This window comes from Eutrigla gurnardus (assembly GCF_963514095.1).
Source record: "Eutrigla gurnardus genome assembly, chromosome: 15".
Lineage (NCBI taxonomy): Eukaryota > Metazoa > Chordata > Actinopteri > Perciformes > Triglidae > Eutrigla > Eutrigla gurnardus.
The window spans coordinates 18,334,178-18,353,271 of NC_139938.1; the positions used below are offsets into that span (position 1 = coordinate 18,334,178).

Below are 19,094 nucleotides of genomic sequence, written 5' to 3' on the forward strand. Positions count from 1 at the left end.
TGTGTGTCTCTGCACAAAGCTTCAAATTCAAGCTCTGATTAAACATTATTGCTTGAATCATAATTAAAAGCTGCACAAGTAATATTGACCCTCTGCTAAGCTGTCACTAGATGCACACCCTGAAGTTATTATCTTATTTTGGGAAACAGTGCTTTAACAGAGAAGCAGACAGAAGGGTCGACAATATATTTAGATCCTGGGTTAAGAAGTGACTCAGCAGTGAAAAGCTCAAGAAAACAATGCAATTAAGTAACAACACTGTTCCTGTAAAGTAGGTCTTTACTCACTGATACAATCATTAGGAACCAAAAGCTTCCGTTAGCACTGATTGATGTGTAACAGAAGCTGACATGCCAGTGTTGGTCCATAGATTAGTCATTCTCCATAGAGTTACCATTTTAATACGCAATGTAATGTTGTAGGAATTAGCAGCTAAGTAGGCTTTATCTTTCTTCTGTTATTACTAACCGATTCTCTTTTGGCTGGAAACCTTTCTTTTAAACATTTTTAACATTTTCCAAACAAATTTTGAAAATAATCACTATTTGCATTTAGGTATCCAACAATGATTAATCGTCAGCATAGAATGTTGCTCAAGTCTAGCAGAACCGGACCAGCCAGTGTGCTAAATGCTGTAATGATTGATCACTAGAATCACTTCTGATGGTCCTCTAGAATTTCAGGTCTTTCCTGGAAGTTTGTCCCTTTTGAACGCCAGCAACTTTCCACTTTGTTGTTCCCCAAAAGTGAGAGTCATAACTTGTCCTTTCATTGCAAGTGACAAATGAGTCGGCATTACTTTGTTTCAGCGGGTTCAAGACGAACTGAAGACCTACGAAGGCCCGAAAACTGTGTTGAGCATTTCTAAAACGCAACTGCAGTATCGATCCATCCATCACGCTGTCTGTCTGCTGTGGTCTGAACACTATCGAGTCTGATATCGGCAGCGTTGTGATGAAAGAAATAAACTTATGTCATCACAGAGCTCTGCTTCACAAGTTAACAGGCAGCCTTCGTGTGGTGATGTTGGGTGTTTGATCACTCGCACAAACGCACACAAAGGCGTTTGCTAATGAGGCGTCAGGTGGCTAATGTTAGCGATGAACTGATTGGGAGCTGAAAGTCATTACTTTGAGCCTGACGGATGGAAACGGCTGAACTCCCTTTGCATAATTGCTGCCGCTGACATACCCTGGAGCAAGGTCTTTCACACCCCTGCTCATCGTGACATAACGACGTGTGACCAAATAACCCAGCAGATCACTTCCTGCGCTTCCAGTCGACCTGTCTTCATCAGCCGTCTGCCACGTCAAGTTTCGCTTTTCTGAATCCTAAAATCCTAAAATCGGACCTCTGATCCCCAGAAGGAAGCGGTCCAAGCTGTTGCTTTCGCATCGACTGAAAATGGCATCGGGCAACGTGCCGCTTGCTGCAGATGGGTCGGGATAAAAGGCTCGTATGAACACAGCGCTCACGGCTGGAAAAGTTTGTGAAAAACCAATATGGGGCTTTTCAAAATTTGAGATGCGTCATGAGTCATCGACCTGAACTCCAGACACGACTCATCTCCCGCACTCTCTGACTTTGTCTCCTCTCTGTTATTACACATCAAAAGGTTTCACAGGGTTACACACTTCCTGTTTGGTGTTATGCTTCGCAGGTGACGGTCTAGGGGTTGCATCAGCCTGACTTTTTCTTTTTGAAGGGTGTCTTCAAGAAATAAACTGTACACAGCACTTTTTTTCCCCATTCAGCTCGTCGGCCTTGATACTTTAACTCGGCAGCGTTTTGGTAAAAGGGCGACAAAACCCTTGAGCTTCCTGCTGAATGACGTCTGGGAACCTGACTGGCGGACTTCTAATCTAGCCTCGTATTAACGCTTTTCCCATGAAGAAGATGAAAGCAGAAGAACAATAGAGAGAGAGAGAGGTTAAATGTACAGAGGGCATGAAGAAAGGAAAGGCAAATGGGAGAGAGTTTAAAATGTAGGAGAAGAAACAGAGGAGAGAGGTCGTAAAACAAAAAGATTATGCAAAAGGAGACTAAGTGAGCGACTTAAGGAAGAGCATTGGAGAGGGGAAGGTCACGGTTTCTTGAAGTGGTGGTGGTGTTTGGGGGAGGGGTTCATTTAAGATTGGTTGTTTAACCGCTTATAAAGCATCTAAGAATGTGCAAACAACTCAAAATGAAGCATCAAACAAAGCAAAACTGTCTTCTTCCCGTAAGGAATGTAGCTTGAAAAAACAGTAATTGACAAAATAACAATGTCAAACACTGTGATTCTCCCCATATGGGATACCATGACAAAGTGATGCTTATGTTAACTACTTTTCAGCAGGTGTTTTAGAGCTGCTGCCATCTTCTGAGGCCCACGTTGCCACAAACCCTCCTCCCACTCGGCTGCCAGCTCCGTTTAAAGCTGCTGGAATAAACTAGTCCCTTTCAGTTGCTTCTTTTTTTTTTTTTACAGCGGACGTGGTTTTGCTGGAGGAGATGATGCCTTCCGTGGGAACAAGCTCCACCCTTTTATTAGCGCACGCTGCCGTGTTGATATTGTACCTGCGTCTAAGGAGGACGTTGGCGGTTCCGTGCAATAATTACCCAAGTTAATGGTATAAACATCGTCTGAAACCATGCATTCAAATTGATAAAAGTAGTTTTATCCAGCAGTGATGAATCAGTGGTAGTAGTAGCAGAAGTAGAACAATTGTGGACATTGGATGATGTTTCCTTTGTCCAGGTGGCAGTGAGGAAGACTCGGGAGGCTAATCTTTCCTCTGCCGGTCTGATGTGCTCCCTTCAGTGTGGGGATCTCGTTTAATCTAGATAAACACTGTCTGTCTTTTGACCCGCTGTGGAGATCAATATCCGCATTGACTCATGGCTGCTATTTTGTCCAGCCAAGCGGGTCGGACTGGAGGGTTTTTTGTGCTCCACATGCCGGGTGGCCCCCGTCAGAAAAGAACTCAATCGTCTGAGTGCTACGAATGTACGACCAAATCAGGACGTGTCTGTCTTTCCTCTTCACTCTCTCCTGTATTTTAAATGCGATCATCATTAGTTGCATCTCAAAAACTATAGAACCCAACTTAAAGATGCACCATGTTGTAGAATGTGAATGTTTATCAGGTCCTATCAGCCTTAATTCTTTAAACGTTAAATCGTCTAATTTATTCCATTAAAATCAGATGAATATTTTTGATATCAATAGGTCAGTGCTTCCCTTTCATACACCTTCCAGACTAAAGTATAGTGTTTATACTATTGCAGACCACCACCAAGCGTGAGGATCATATCTTATTTACAGACTTCGAGGATATTTTCTTCGAATGGACGTGTGTTTCTGTTGTGTGTGTGTTTGATCATTGAGAGAGCGAGGAAGAGAATGATAGAGAGAGCATCCCTCCGTGTCTGTTGTGCAGTGTTGTGTTTATGCCTGACTTCCCTTTTTTTTCCCAGTTTAGTCCCATAAGGTAGAGATCAGAAGGCAGGGGGGCAGATTAAACTGACAACTCTCAGCCGCACTCGCCCGACTTTTTCCAGATGGGGGATCGGAGAGAGATAACGTTGGGCGAGTGCACACGCAATTCACCGAACAGCACAGCGGACAACACTGAAGAGAAAGCAGCTGCCAAGAATATTTCTCATGCATAGCCTACAGATTTTAGACATATTAAGGAAAAATCATGATCGAAAAAATGGGGAGGAAAATGGAGTTAATGCCTCGGCTCTCCAAAAGTAGAATATGAGAAATATGGTCCTTCTGTATATATTCTATTTAAAAATGATTGTATCACTGCCACATGGTAACCCATAGGGACAACAGATATACATATATGAATACCTAAACAGGAGGACAGATTGGATATTTCTCCACTTTCTTCTCTATTGGCTCCGTCGGATGTAAATGGCCGTCGCCTCCAATCCCCGCTAGAGGCTGAATAAACACGGTGACTGATCTCACTTTTTCTCACCAAAAGGGACCCGGTCTGACCCCCGACTCCTCAAATACCGACTCCCGGTCAGAGTCCCTGGGGATCTGATACTGACGCACCGGACTTTTAAACTAACTCAGATGTGAGACCGCCTACGTCATCATTAGATCGTCTGAGCTACAGACGAAGTATAAAGAGTGAGATCGTCTGGAGGTGGAGGATAGGTCAAACAAGCATAGGACTTTCACCCAGGAGGCCACTGTTCATGGCCTTCATCCTTCCCACTGTTATTCTGGACTCTTCAGGGCTGTATAAGGCTTCTCAATGTTATACTGGAGTCTTCAGGGTTGTACTAGACTTCTCAAGGTTTTCCTGGACTCTTCAGGGCTGTATACGGCTTCCCACTGTTATTCTGGACTCTTCAGGGATGTACTAGACTTCTCAAGGTTTTCCTGGACTCTTCAGGGTTGTATAAGGCTTCCCACTGTTATTCTGGACTCTTTAGGGTTGTGCTAGGCTTTTCAATGTTATTCTGGACTCTTCAGGGCTGTACTAGGCTTTTCAATGTTATTCTGGACTCTTCAGGGCTGTACTAGGCTTTTCAATGTTATTCTGGACTCTTCAGGGGTGTACTAGGCTTTTCAATGTTATTCTGGACTCTTCAGGGGTGTACTAGGCTTTTCAATGTTATTCTGGACTCTTCAGGACTATACCACATTTTCTGGACTGTGCTAGGTTATATATGTAGAGTTCTTAATGATTATATTTTATTTGAGTTCAGACAATCAGTCAGTTAATAAATTACAAACAAACTCGTTTTTTTAGCAGTTGAAATGATTTCTTACTGTCGTGCTTTGCCTTTTCTATTCATGAAAGCCTTTGTGATTTTCCTCACATTCTTTAGCCTCATTAGCTCTGTAGCTTCACTCCAATAAAACAGTCTAGTTCCCTCTCCAAACCTCCACACTCACTTCTCATCCCTCCACATCTCCCACCGGAGCCCTAAAGCCGACTTCAGCCGGCCCAGATTAAAGGGAGATTAGAGGGAACCAATCGATTAAAGAGGTTATCGGTTCTGAAGCCGGAGCATGAAGCAACATGTGCCTGATCTTTGGGTCTTCAGCTTTAAAGCACATGTCTAAAACCTGCAGCACACATTGATTATTGTAATGAGTCGGGTTCTGTTCGCCCACATGTTTCAATTTAATGAATATCTCATATGGACTCAATCTATACGTGTTACATATTTTACAGTTAAAGTGACTTTCAGGGCTCGGGGTAATTATTGTTTAAAAGCTTGGGCTGAAATCTGTTACTAAAGTGCAGATGGTTAATGTTTTGACATATGTCTCTGCTGTACAGTTTATCCAAATGGGATTCCGCCCACCGCAGGCTATCATTTGGATCTGACACAGCTTTTACTGTTGATGAAATTCAATTACATAAAACCATGACATTTTTAGTATTATTGAGATCTCTGAGTGCGTACTCTTGGGCTCCATTTGCATCTGGTTGAGACGCAGCGAGCTTTCAGCTAATACCAATGTCAAGACATCTGCAATATTGTTAGATGGTCAGAGGAAGTGACTTTCACCCTGGGAGCCGCTGTTCGTGTCCTGTGTGAAACCGGGTCACTGACTTATTTGTCTTACTTGTGTTATGTAGCGGATGGCAGATTGGGCTTTCACATCATCATTAATTAATAGCAAATTCGGAGCAAAATAAACTTTAGTTTAAAGTCATTTAACGAACAGGATCAAACTGAACCGTTATGTATTATGAATAGTTACGATTGATTAATTGTCAGTATACCATTTATTAATGACCTTACAGTCTATTGTACATGTATCCATTTATACAATTTGGAATTACCATGACTATCTTGAAGCCTTTTGAATGAACAAAGCAACAACCTGGGAGATTTTCTTCTGCACCTGTCAGGGGACAGGGAGTGAAATCGTTTGTGTCCCCATAAAGAGTCCGTATTAAAGCGGAGACTAAAATGCCAGTTACCTCGCCTCGTCTCCGTCTTTGTCCGTCCGTCCCGCCTGCCTCTCAGGCGTCGGCGTCCCTTTGAAGGCCTTGAAGACGAGACCATTTAATCGGAGCAACCCTGAGATTCAATGAAAGTTTGTGCGTCGTAAATTCCTACACGGTGCAGCGGAGGGCAGGGTTTTATTGAAGATCTCTTCGGCGGCGTCTGGGGCTTCGGGCTCAGCACAAAGACCTCATTTAAACCGGAGAGAAAAGGGGGGAAAGGGAGTGTGGGGGAAGGAAGACAAGGGGGGGCTGTGTCCACGCTGTAGTGGCACTTTGTAGTTGAGCTGAAGGGACTTCCTGGGAGTTTACATGTTTGTTTCGGTGGTTATTTTAACATTCATCCATAGTTAAACTTCCAGGTCACTCCTACATCTTATTGAGTTGATTGTGTCCTGTATGAAATGCAGGAAAGTTTCTTGCAAACCCTTTCACATTTTCTGTACTTTTATTCTATGAGGTATGAAATAAACTAAAGTTGATATTTCATTAAATATGTTTTGTTAAATCTTAACTCAAGGTCCACTTGGCACCTTTATAGAGCTGAATGTTTTGTTAAAACACAGGAGACATTTAACTAAAATGCAAAATCGTTCCCGCTCAGATGACTCTGGATAAACACAAATACTTATTTATTTTTCAGGTATTTTTCTCATTGTGGTTTTGCTTTTAATTAAGACCCACACACTGACATCAAACAACTAACGAAGAAGGTCGCCTCACATCGCCTGTTTCTTGGCCCGAAACTCGCATTTGAACGCATCACGTAGATAGGCGTTAGCCAACAGCCAGATCGGTGTGCCGACTCCTTTAAGCAAAGGCTCAGACTAAAGTTTCTCTTGTAGCCGTAGCAACAGTTCAACAGTATCCGCAGCAGCACAAGACTGCATCCTCAACTGCATTAAACTAAACGCTGGACGTGGCTGTGACAGTGACCGAACCTCCTTTCTGTCTCTGATGGAACTTTATCTCGAAGCTGCTCCAAGAGCCATAAAAACAATAACCACTTCCAATTAGCTCAAAGTAATTACTTAATAATCAGGAGATAATTGCACCACTTTGACTGCTGTCAGGATTTATTCATAACAGTGTGTGTGTGTGTGTGTGTGTGTGTGTGTGTGTGTGTGTGTGTGTGTGTGTGTGTGTGTGTGTGTGTGTGTGTGTGTGTGTGTGTGTGTGTGTGTGTGTGTACAGTGTCTCCTTTGAGACTAAATGTCCCCACATTGTTTGAAGGTGAAAAGTGAAGACAATATGCAGACACTAGTCTGGTCCTGAGTTGTTTACGTTTCAGACTCAAGCTCAAACTAAATTAAATGATTTTCAGGGTGAAATCCAAACTTGCCACTATGGACAATATGAGCGTTTCATGTCAGGATTATAATTATATTTAACATTTGTAAAGAAACAAATGTGTTTTTTTGTGTCACAAATACGATGCACATCTTTTTTTAGTGAACATCCTTTTAAGTGAAAACAATCAATTAATCATAAATAATATGATTATAAATGATAATGTATGCCTGCATAAATAAAGGAGATCAAAAATATATATTAAAAACATTTTTTTGGTATCCTGTCTATTTTTAATCAATTGTTTCCAATTCATTCAAGCTAGACAACTTTTCAAGTCACATGTGACGATATTTCAAATTATCCAGAGAATGGAAATTTGCCACATTCAACTTATTGTGAATACTTTATATTGTGATCCGCAATAAAAATCCTATATCATCCCATCCCTAGCCATTAAAGCATAATTTCACTAATTTTAAGAAAATAAGACTATTAGGGCTTTAACAAAAAGACTTACACTTGTTAAGATATATACTTTACCAATAGAATTCCAACACATAGACACAATAAAGAGCTTTGGTTGAGCGTTGACAGTTAGGTCGTGGTGGATTAGCAGAAAGTGACGAATCTAAAACGGAAGTACAATACAAGCAATACTCTGTGTTTGTGAATCCAGTGGCGTTCATGGGATCTTGTGTCCGACCCTCAGTCCTCACCGTGTCTCTAATCCAGCACTGAGCCTGTAGGTCTGTCTATTCACCCGCCAATCACTGCCAGCACAAAGACCTTGTTGCCACGCTGCCATCAGCCTCGAAGGCCACACGCTCCGTCCCAGATGAAGATGGAGTTAATAGGAAATCTATCGGCCGGTGACACTGACATGTGGCAGCTGCAGGACCAGACACGGAGTCTCTGAAAACCCTGTTACGTGCCCCCGCTACTGTTCTTAATCATTTAATTGCAACCAAATGAAACGTTCGGAGCCCTCGCTAGCTCCTTATCTAGTGTATTAGACGGAGAGACGGGGCCCCGAAGTGAAGAGGTTTTTTGGCTCATCACCTGGACGAAAAAAGATGTTTGTATGCGATTACACTATTTGTAAGATGATGATTGTTTGCCGGCTTAAATGGCAGGAAAAGGTCATGTTCAGGTCATTAAACAGAAGTCGCTGCCAAGAAATACCAGAGTTCTTTTCTGTGACTAGGCAGTGCCCCGGTGGACGTCAATGATTTACTGTACATGGTATCCTAGCAACAAGCACATGCTTGTTGACAAGTTGAATGCTTTTTGGTAAAGAAGTGAAACGCATATGTGTAATGCTGTTTATCAGTGGAAGTGTCCTTTTGGCCATTGCCATCTTGAAATTTTAAATTTTTGCAACCAGAAGTGACATGACAAGGTGAAGCTACGTACAAACCCAACACCGAGGAAGACATTTTTAGGTGTCCGAAAAGGTTACGTTTGATTTTCATTAATTGGAAAAACACTGTGAAAGGGTTTACGTTATAAGACGAAGCCAAAGGTAGCCCCGCCCCCTAAAGCATCCCCTGTTTTATGGTCTATTTGACTCTAAATGGACCAGAATGTACTAAATGAACATCATGCTGGATTGAAGAAGACTTGAAACCCAAAGAATGAAATCATGAACTCATATTTACAATGTTTATTGAGATAATAAATCAATCCATGCAATCTGAAGAGTCGGCCCCTGGTGGCCAGTAGAAAGAATGCAAATGCGTGGCTAAACAAGGCGTAGATTCTACAGCCATGCTAACATGCTAACAATTAAAAGGCTAACAAGCAGGTATAAAGTTAATCACGCCTGTTATCTTACTTTGGTGTGTAAGCATGCTAACATGAATTTATCAGCTGCAGATATAACACTTCTTAAAACGAATATTTTCCAGCGACTGTTATGCAAAAGTTTATCGTCTCCGCTTTTGAAAGTTTTCTAAACGATTGCACCAAAGTGGGTTTTTAAAAAGCTCTGTTCTCTCCTTGCCCACTGCAATGTGAGGCCGGCCTTTTTTCTTTTCTTTTTTTTTCTTTTTTTTCAAAAATTATACCTTAGAGAGCTTTTTCAAACCGCTTAGGTTTTCAAAGCGGCGGCTCAAAGTGGATGTAATAACCAAACGGGGAGGGGGGGCTTTTAGTGCCACATTAGTGTGGACTTGGAATCTTTCTCACCACTTGCTCCCTCCTTCTTTCTCAGCCTTTAATTCAGTCTCACACTTACCCCCCCCCCCCCCACACCTCTCTTGACTCCACTTGCAATCGGCATCTTTCGGCTCATTTGCACCTCAACTGTCTCATTTTCTCTTCCCCCTTATCTCGCTCCCTGTGTTTATCTATCTATTTTGCCGGCCTTATCTCTCCCCAACTTTATCAATGCCCCGTCCCGCTCTCCTTTCTTTCATCTTTCATTTTCCCGCTCTCTCCCCCCCTCCCATCTGCTTTCCCATCCCATTGATGGATGATGTGATGCTGCGTCGAGGGCCTCAATCAGGAGGAGGAGGGGGGGGGGGGTTTCGCTGTGGAGAGCAATCTCCAAGCCAATTCCACTGATAGCCATCGCAGGGTGTTGCAACATGACGTTACAGCTATCACCTGTTGAAACGAGAGAGACGGAGTGAGAGTGGCTCTCCAGGTGATGCTTTGCCCAGACTGGAGGACAGAAGAGGAAAACTTTTTTTTTTTTTTGTCGTTGCTTTTGTTATCAAACGGATCAATTGGAAAAATGTATTAGTTTGGAGTTCGGCCATGTTGGCGCCTGCGTGGCACACGGGGGCCAACGGAGGCTGATTGAAAGAGCACTCAGTGTTGCAGGATTGGAGAGGGAACGGAGTGTTGCCGCTCCGCGCTGCTTCGTTTTTCACTCTCCGACTTCGTTCTCAGAGGAGGGCTCATCGTGTCTTTCATGTGCTCATTTGCATTTAAAAGCTAACACACTTTGCTGGTAAATGAGAGGATAAACAAGTTGAACAGCTTCTCCTCACCCGCCGCGTGTTTACCTGTGGCACCATCATTATCGGCCGACGCGTGCTGGAGGAGAAGCGTTTAAGCCACCTTGAGGGTGAGGTTTACACAGGCTGTAATCTCAGATGCTACATTATTTACAATTCCTTATTTTCCCATTTTGTTTAATGATGTTCTGGTGTCTGATTCCCTGCCATGGAAGTACACGTGTGGAACAAATTCATGAAAGCCTTTTTGCTTTGTCTCTCGCTGTGTCCCAGTTACGGGGCGAGATTGTCTGAAGGTCCATTTTTTTGAAAGTTTCTTTCAAATGCAGCCAAGAAGTACCGGCTGAATTGCCCTAAATTGGCAGGATTCGACCGGTGCAGGCAATATGTGTAGGATTTTATGTGAATATAGAATTGGTTTTGTCGGCAGAATAATGAGACAATCTTGGCTGAAATAGGTGCAGAAGATGGTGGATGATTTTGCAATAATTTGTTAATTTTTTCCCCCCAATTCCAACTGTTCCAATTCTGATAATGGCTTCCAAAAACAATATCCTTCAAACTTCAAACGATTATTGATTCAAAACCAAAGGAACATTGCAAAATAGCTAGCTCATAAAGAGGTTAGAGTAGATGCTCCAACAGCATCGGAAGAGTATTTCTTTCATCGAAAGAAGAGCAAATCACGACACCGAAGGCTTTTCTCGATGGAAAAGATGTTTCTGGCTTTGGAAGAGTTTGATTGGATGGGAGACTTATAGATCAGGGATGTAACGATACTGTGCTCATGTACTCCTACTCTTAAAACAACTCCGGTACAACCTCGCCTGATGCAACTAAGGCAATGTGACGTTAATCTGGTTGACGTTAATAAGCCGCCCAGCTGCAACAATAACCTGATGCACAAACACGTTAAATCCATCGTTTATCAGCAGCGGCAGGATGTGAGCTAAACGGTAAGTCGGTTCATTTGGCTGTATAATCTGTCGATGTATTACAGCGGTAACATTACAGGGTGAAACCAGCAGTGCAGTGTGGATAAATGCTACAACTCTAACTCTTCAATCATCATTTCATGAAGGTGATTAGCTTGCTGGCTTTTTGGGCAAACTGGTAGCTGGGAGAAGCTGAATGCATCGTTTTGGTTCAGACTAGATCCGTCCTTCTGAAGGACTCCTTCAGACCCGTGACCCGTATCAAAACACAAGTTTACAGAACAGCCCACCTACTTTAACACTGTCGGCAACAGACTCCACATTGTGTTACTTTTGCGAGTCATCGTCCAAACATTTGAGCTCAGAATAGCTTCCCCTGTGTAGGAGTATAAAAGACACAGATCTTACTTTAGCACTATGTACATGTGATATTTCCCCCCAAAGCATCAAGACGTCTGTGTTTGCTCTGGCCTCGGGTGGTGGCTTGACGCATATCGATGCAGACGCTCAATAATAAGCCGCCAGCTCTTCAATATTGACAGCAGAGACTCCCGGCTCTCTGGAGATGTTGACTTCAGAGATGGAGATGGAAGGAGACAACAGGCAGAGAGACGGGACGCGTTGAAGATAGAGGGCAGATATGAACAGAGCGATTCAAAGATCCAGTATTACATCAGTCCTTATATTTGCCCCCCACCACTCATCGCCCCCCTCCTCCACCCGCCTCCGCTGGAGAACACACAGCTGAGCCGAATAAATCTGGAGAATAGCAGAGGGAACTGGAGGCACAAATGTTATTTACAAGACAGACGTTTCCTCCCACGCTCGTACACCCACAAACCGGCAGGTAAACAGAGCAGCTAGTCGCATGTATCAAACACACACACACACACACACACACACACACACACACACACACACAGTCAGGTCAAGGAGTACACTATCACAAAGAACACAAACACAATACATTATCAATAACTATCAGGCTAACAGAGTGGTGACAGTGGAGGCGAAGTGGGGTTGAGTGCAGATCAATTTACTTCTTGTTGCAGCAAATGCTGTGGAGAGAGAGAGAGAGGATGGATGGATGGATGGATGGATGGATGGATGGATTGCCAGTTTATGAGGTACACCTAGCTAAATGTAATGCATCAACCTCTCTGCACAATGTAGTTCATACATATGAACATATTAACCTTCACGGATGTAGAGTTTTCTAGAAGATTGCATTACTGTGTGCTCACTAAATACTGCATCATGATTTAACATGTGGTTGTCATTGGAGAGGACAAACATCTTTTTTTATTAGGAAACAGTTGTGAAGTTCTCCTGAATGGTAAAACTAGTGATTGATCGGCTGTGAATCATTATCCACGCTATATTTGGCGGGCAGAAGGGGAGATGACCTTATGGTGGTGGCAGGAAAGGTCAGGGTGTCAATAAAAGATTTAGGAATGTTCCTCTGAGTGCCATAAATACTGTGTTTCTGACAAATATAAGGGCAGTCTGACCGAAAGACGTCGACATTCTTTCGCCGATTAGACTTAAAGGACAAATGGCGCAGGGCCCTGCCACTCACGGGAAGACTGATTAGTATTATTGAAGTGTTATTGTGAATCATGACATCATGTGTTGTTTGTCATTTTGAATGCCAATCGAAAACAACTTCCAGCTGAACCGAACGGACGGGGAGCGCGGCGGGGAGATTGACGTGAAGAGAGATCGAAAGCAAAACAGGTGGCGAGACAGACGGCGAGAGAAGTTGGGGATGAAAAAGAAGGACGGGGGAGAATGAGAGAAGACAGACAGAGATGGGGGGAAAAAGCAAAAGAGATGGGACAGGAGGAGTCTGAAAGTGACAAGCGGGATGATCGTCAAGGGCACCGAACAAGGGAGCGGATTATAAGAAGATGAAAGGCAGCGGGTGAAGAAGAGTTAAGGAGGAGAGGGAGAGGGGAGAAGGGGAGGCGAGGAGGCTCACCTGAGTGTTCAGAGGCCTCTGTCCTGGTAAGAGCAGTCCTGAATTATTCATGGCTGCTCGCCTCGCTGTGTTGGCTGCAGCGCGCCGCTCACTGCAGAGAGAAGAGGAGAGGAAAAAAGGCTGAATTCTGACGAGAAAAAGAAAGTGCAAACGGTGCAGCTGTGTTCAGTGTTTTGAGTCAAGTCTAATTGCAGCTTTTCAGTGCGATGGAGCCCCTGATTTGACTGACGGATGCAGCTGGATTCATGTTATCATCCAGCTCACTGAAAAGAATCCACAATCACGACGACGCACAACATAAACAAAAATAATACAGAGCCTTTTTTATCTCATTGTCGCTTCTCCTGTCGCTGCTGCCGATTCCTTCAAACTGAGATGTTGGAAAGTCCTCATTTTGCATCAGAACTGAGTTTGTTTTTTTTCATACCGTCGTGGGAGTTTTGTCCTCAGCAGCTTAAGCCGTGTGTGTCGGTGCCGGAGGTCGGAAAGAAAGCCTCGCTTTTTAAAAAGTATCTCTGTGTTCGGCTCCCGGTACTTTTGCACAGCAGCTTCTGCCTGAATCTCTGAGGCTCTGAGTTTAGTTTCCCTCTGTGCTATACTATTTGTACTTTCACCCTGGGCTGCAGACAGAGAGGGGATGTCGGGTCAGGTCTCCTGGGTGGAGGGTGGACCCAAAAGGGGTCCTCTAACCTTTAAATAATCTGCTGGAGGGCGGCTCATGGGCAAGAGCAAGCAGGTGTTCAGTCAGTGATACAAACCTCTCCTCCCGTTGTTTTTTCACATTAAAAGCTTTCCACCGGCGAACAAGCAGGATGCTTTTATTGTCAAGCAGCTAAGAAAAAAGCAGTGCTATTCTTTACTAAAAACAGGTCCAATTAACCAGATATGACAATGAAGTCCTGTGCTCTTTACTTGCCAGGTCCGTTTTAAATATTACAGGGAGGAATAGTCCGATGTATGCATCACTCAACATCGTGTTGATGCAGGCTAGCCCAGCCTGTCCTTGTATCGCTCTCCGTGGTGCTGAAACAGTCGAGACAAGCCTCTTTATGTCTCTCTCCGTGGCCATGAAGCAGTCATACCAAGGCCAAAAGTCACTCCCTCGTTCGCCGTTCCTTCACTCGTCCTTATTTACACAAAGTCGTGTACTCCAAGTGGGCAGTCAATTACTGAAAGGTTTAGTGCTGCACAACTGTTGATGACATGCTCCGTGGTATTGCAAGAAAGAGAACTACTTTTATTTCATACCATTCCAAGGATTTTTGAGGGCAGTATATGGTTCATAAATTCCCCACTCAGAATTTGGACATGCATATGAAATGGCAGACATTGTAGTGCACTTTTAAGTAAAGTCGCCCACAGCCGTGTTCAGAAGGATTCCAGACTGTAATGCTCAGATGCTTCAAAGGGAACTGAAGGAAGAACTGATCACTGCCCTTCACTTCACCGCAAGTTGACGAGGACAAGTACCCATCAGTCAATGAGTACCAGGCTAACTCATGGAGGAAGTGATGTCAGCGCTGGCGACGCTGGAATGGATTAGTCACGTTTCCTGAACAAGCAGGAGGAAGTAGAGAGCGGAATGGAACTCTCCATGGTGCTGAAACGATCCAGCCCAGTCTATCTGGGTTTATTGAGACAGTTCAACTAATTATCTCAGTTGCCTTTCTGTCTTAATTTCAATTTACACATCTGAAATGGAAAGCTTGTCATATATGGTGTTACTGAATATGAGTATGTTTCAGTAACGAGGACGGATGGGGAAATGGAAAAACAATCAGAAGTCTTCCAGGATTCCCAGTCTTTCAATGCTGCACCTTTATTTCACAGATATTTATTAAACTTGTTCTGAATGTTCCTGACACTCGTTCCTTATTAATTCTGCATGTTATTTTGCAGTTTTGTTGATGGAAAATTGCAGTTTTCAGTTCTTTGTAAGTGTTGTATTAGGACTTATCTCAAGGGAAAAAAGGTGTGTGAAATGGAGAGGAAGAGATAAAGACAGAAGCGCATAATTACGCTGCAGCTATTATGCGTCTGCAGCGATTATCCAGACTGAGATATGAACTAGCCAGTGGGAGGAAAGCGGCGAGCGTGTGCTGCACGTTTAGAGGGACCACGTGAATCCGTGGGTGTCTGAGAGAAATCTATCTGTGAGGGCTTGTATTTCAGAGTACTCTGTCGAGAACCCCCAAGTAAGGGAAATATAGGTCTCCTTTCTTACAGTGGGTTTTCGTCATCAAAGTTCCGGGAATTGACTTAAAATCACGTCTGCCGGCCGTCTCTCAGAGAGGCCTGCTGATTCCCACCTGGGGATAATTCACAATCGCACCACGTCTAGGACCCCCCCTCCCCCACCCTGCTGCCACAACAGCGTCAGAATTGTAATATATTTCACACAGTGGGGGAAAGGATTACACGAAGGAGGCTTGAAAACAGCCCTTAGTTACTTTGGGATTTCAAGGGGTCTTGATCTCCATTTGCTCATCAAAAACCCGAGGGATCAAACGATGGCGGGAAAACAACAAAAAAGAAAAAAGAAAAGTATTCACGGGAGAAGATCACATAGGCAGATAGAGGGCTGTTTTCTCTCTCGCTCTCTTTCTTATTCTTCTATCACGCTGGTGTCTCTTATCTTTGAAACGATACAGTGAGTGATCTCATTTAATATATATAATGGCTTGATGGAAAGTGAAGGGTCAGCCTCGCTGTTTGTATTTGAATCAAAGCAGCCCCCGAGCCAATCTCCTCTTATCATTGCTGGTTAATATCCTTTGGTGTGATGTTGTTGTAGTTTACAGACTTCCAAGCATCTGTTATTCTGCCGCAATGCCTTTTGACTGGCTGGAAAGCTGCTGCACTGCTGCCTTGATTCCGGATGACTGTGTATTTTGAGTTGAAGGCAAGTATTTGTTTAGTCGTGGCCGTTGGTTTCAGAATTCCATTCATGCTCCGGATTTTCAAATGGACTTGTCTTGCCTCTGGGTTGCTCCTACGATTATTGATTCACCCGGTTTTATGGAATAATACGCCTGCTGCCACCTTAAAAATATGTAATTGAATTTGCCAAATACAGTATGCATAAGCATGAGAGAGAGACAGAGAGAGAGAGATGTCCTTTGGGTGCCTGTCGGGAAAAGTAAGCACAAAATATGGAAATGTTAACTTTTAAGTGAAATTGTTTTTTTTTACCATAAACGCTCCGTCTGGTGAATTAGTGTCTCTGTAATTGAATGATATGAAGTTTTGCATATTGAGTCGTCACGAGACTGTAGTTCTCCTCGGCATCAACTCGGTAAAAACATATTCTGGTTGCAGTTGAGACATTGAGACATGTTGAACATCGCTAGTAAGGAACCTGCGCTCTGTTTTTCTCTCCTATGTTTTGCTGATGGATCAGTTTGTAAGTGTCAGACACTGACTCTCCATCGCAAAAGCTTAAAAGAGATTAGCGGGGCTGATCAACTAGGGAGGCAGTTTACGGAGTATAATATGGTGGACGTACAGTGTTGAGAGTTCCTACCCCTCCACACACACACACACACACACACACAGCAATCTCCCCACATAGATAACTAGCAGGTGTTTGTTATCGAAATGCAGGTGTCGGGGAAAAAGAATGAAATGGCAGGTGTTGGAGTGAGCCGGGGATTCATGTTCATGGCTCCGCACCATATTGGCAGGAAACGCGTGAGCACGGTGACGAGCCTTGGCTCGCGCTGCATCGACTCATCTTTGATGTCGGTAACGGCATCTCTTTGTTCTCTGTCATTCTGTGTGACTGCTTCAACTCGTGATACTCGTGGTGTGACATCATGCATATGGATTGATTAGTATTAATTGCACAGTTTAACCATCATTGAGGGAAATAAAGTTAGCGACTGAATATACAGTTGTATCAAGGGGGTGTTTTACAGCAAAATAAGACAAAAAATAGAGAAAGAATCATGACCTGTTTCATTTCTTAACTCCAAGCAGCGTTTTTGTAGAAAACATAAGGATTTTATTGGCTGATATGTCTCAACGATGACTGGATTCTGGTATCTGTGGCTGAAAAACAGCCAGAGAAAAGAATATGAACTAATTGTGGCTGTCTTTTGTTCCTCACAGGATGGCATGGGCAGCCTGAGAATAACAGAGAAGGGCCTGAAACTGGAGGGGGACTCCGAGTTCCTCCAACCCCTATACGCCAAAGAAATCCAGTCCAAACCAGTAAGTCTCACCAATAAGGTGCTCTTTTCATTGCAGACGGACACTCGTGTGAATCCGGTGCATGTGCGAGGATGCTGACCATCAGTCAGTCCTGGAATGATCTTGGCGTCGTATCGCATTTCCCAAATAAATGCATTACTGCCTTTGTTACCTTAATGTAGGTGTAAATGCAAAACCTCATGCATCAGTTAGCAACAGCTACAGAACGTACGGTGTGTGTCTGTGTGACGACGGTGTGAAGAGATGAGTGTGACGGTGTGAAGTTGAGTCCGGGAGCCGAACATCTTCCACCGCCGGGAAAAAGCATGTGAGACAATCCTGTCGGGAATGCTACTGGACGCATCAAACTATAAGTGGTTCCACTTCAGCTGCGTTTACAACTCGTATCGATTTTGCTAAGTGTCTAAATGTTGCTCCAACAAAGCTGACATACCGTCCGCCGAGGCTTTAAAGCCACCCTGACATGCCGTCTGTGGAAGGACAGCCATTACTGGCTGGAAACCGCTGATCCGTCTCCTGCTACATGTGTGGGTCAGCAGACTCGGGTGCACTCCATCCACCCGTCCTGGGGGATCCTGATGGGATATGTAGTCCGTAGTCTAGTGTGCCGTGGGTCTGTGACACAGACTCCGTGATGTCACACATCGAGTCGTGGACTGTGGGGTTTTGCCTTTCCCATTCAGAGTTTTGGTCGACGCCATCTTGTTTTCTTGGAACCAGAAGTAAATGCTGAATTTCTATTTGTAGTGGATCCAAAGATATTACTTTCACAAACTGAAAACACATTGTGAAAGGGTCAAAGGTCGAAGGCGTCATGCTATCTGTCTGAACATAGCCACGCCCTCATTCTTTATTACTAAATGAATATCATTCTGGATTGAAGAAGACTTGAAACTAGCGATTGAGACCATAAACTCATGTTTACCATGTTTACTGAGATAATACATCAAATCTTCTGTTTGCAACCGGAGGAGTCGCCCCCTCCTGGCTATTAGAAATAATGTTTAGGGACAGATCGTTGTGTCTCCCCTCATAAAGGAGGAGGTTCTTCAAGCAGAAGGGGCAGTTAGTGTCGTCCGAGCTGGTGTGCTTTTCTGTCACCGAAAGATTGTGATCATAAGGCTTAGAATGAACCATGACTGCATGTGTGTTATCTCATTTCTGTTTTGTTTCAAAAGCAACTTCTTATAGTCAGACCCGAGTCATCCAGTCACATTTCCAAGGAAAATCATGTCACGAAATGTCATATCTTTGCAAAAACATACATATCGTCTCATTTCATAACTAGACATCTGATGTGGAGTCATGCTATTTTGACACCGTGTCATGTGTCAAAGGAACGCTGTTTCGTCCCGTTTCATGTCACACGACAAAACGATCTGATGTCACACCGTGTTGTGACAAAGAGGAGACAAGAGGTGACGATCCAAGCCCCGACGGTTCCTGCGTGTCTGACTTTCATACCGTAATAAGAGAAGACGTCAGAACAAGTCTTGTGTTGTTTCGTGTCTCGTTAAGATGAGATGTGACAACAAGACTTGCAGTGCTGTTTTGTGTCATATCTTATCATAACAAGACAAGAAGATGAGACACGACATCACGACGAGCGCCATATGGCTCCGTCGGTACACCTGTTTCAGACCAGGTGGTCTTTGTGGGGAAAACGGGGCCTTCGGTGTGCTGCAGACATGACTCCAGCATCCGTTTTCTTATTCCAGAAATCTGTAGTCTTCACCCA

The 19,094-nt window shown here is 43.8% G+C and overlaps 1 protein-coding gene across 3 annotated transcripts in view; it reads left to right on the forward strand.

Annotated features, from left to right (window-relative positions):
• Positions 1-19,094, forward strand: part of sgcd (sarcoglycan, delta (dystrophin-associated glycoprotein)) — a 228,802-nt gene that overhangs the window by 155,319 nt on the left and 54,389 nt on the right. For all 3 annotated transcript variants that reach the window (XM_084029168.1, XM_084029167.1, XM_084029166.1), the window contains one exon: positions 17,255-17,356. In XM_084029168.1, coding sequence (XP_083885294.1) covers positions 17,255-17,356 — 102 coding nt within the window. The remainder of the gene's footprint in view (positions 1-17,254; positions 17,357-19,094) is intronic.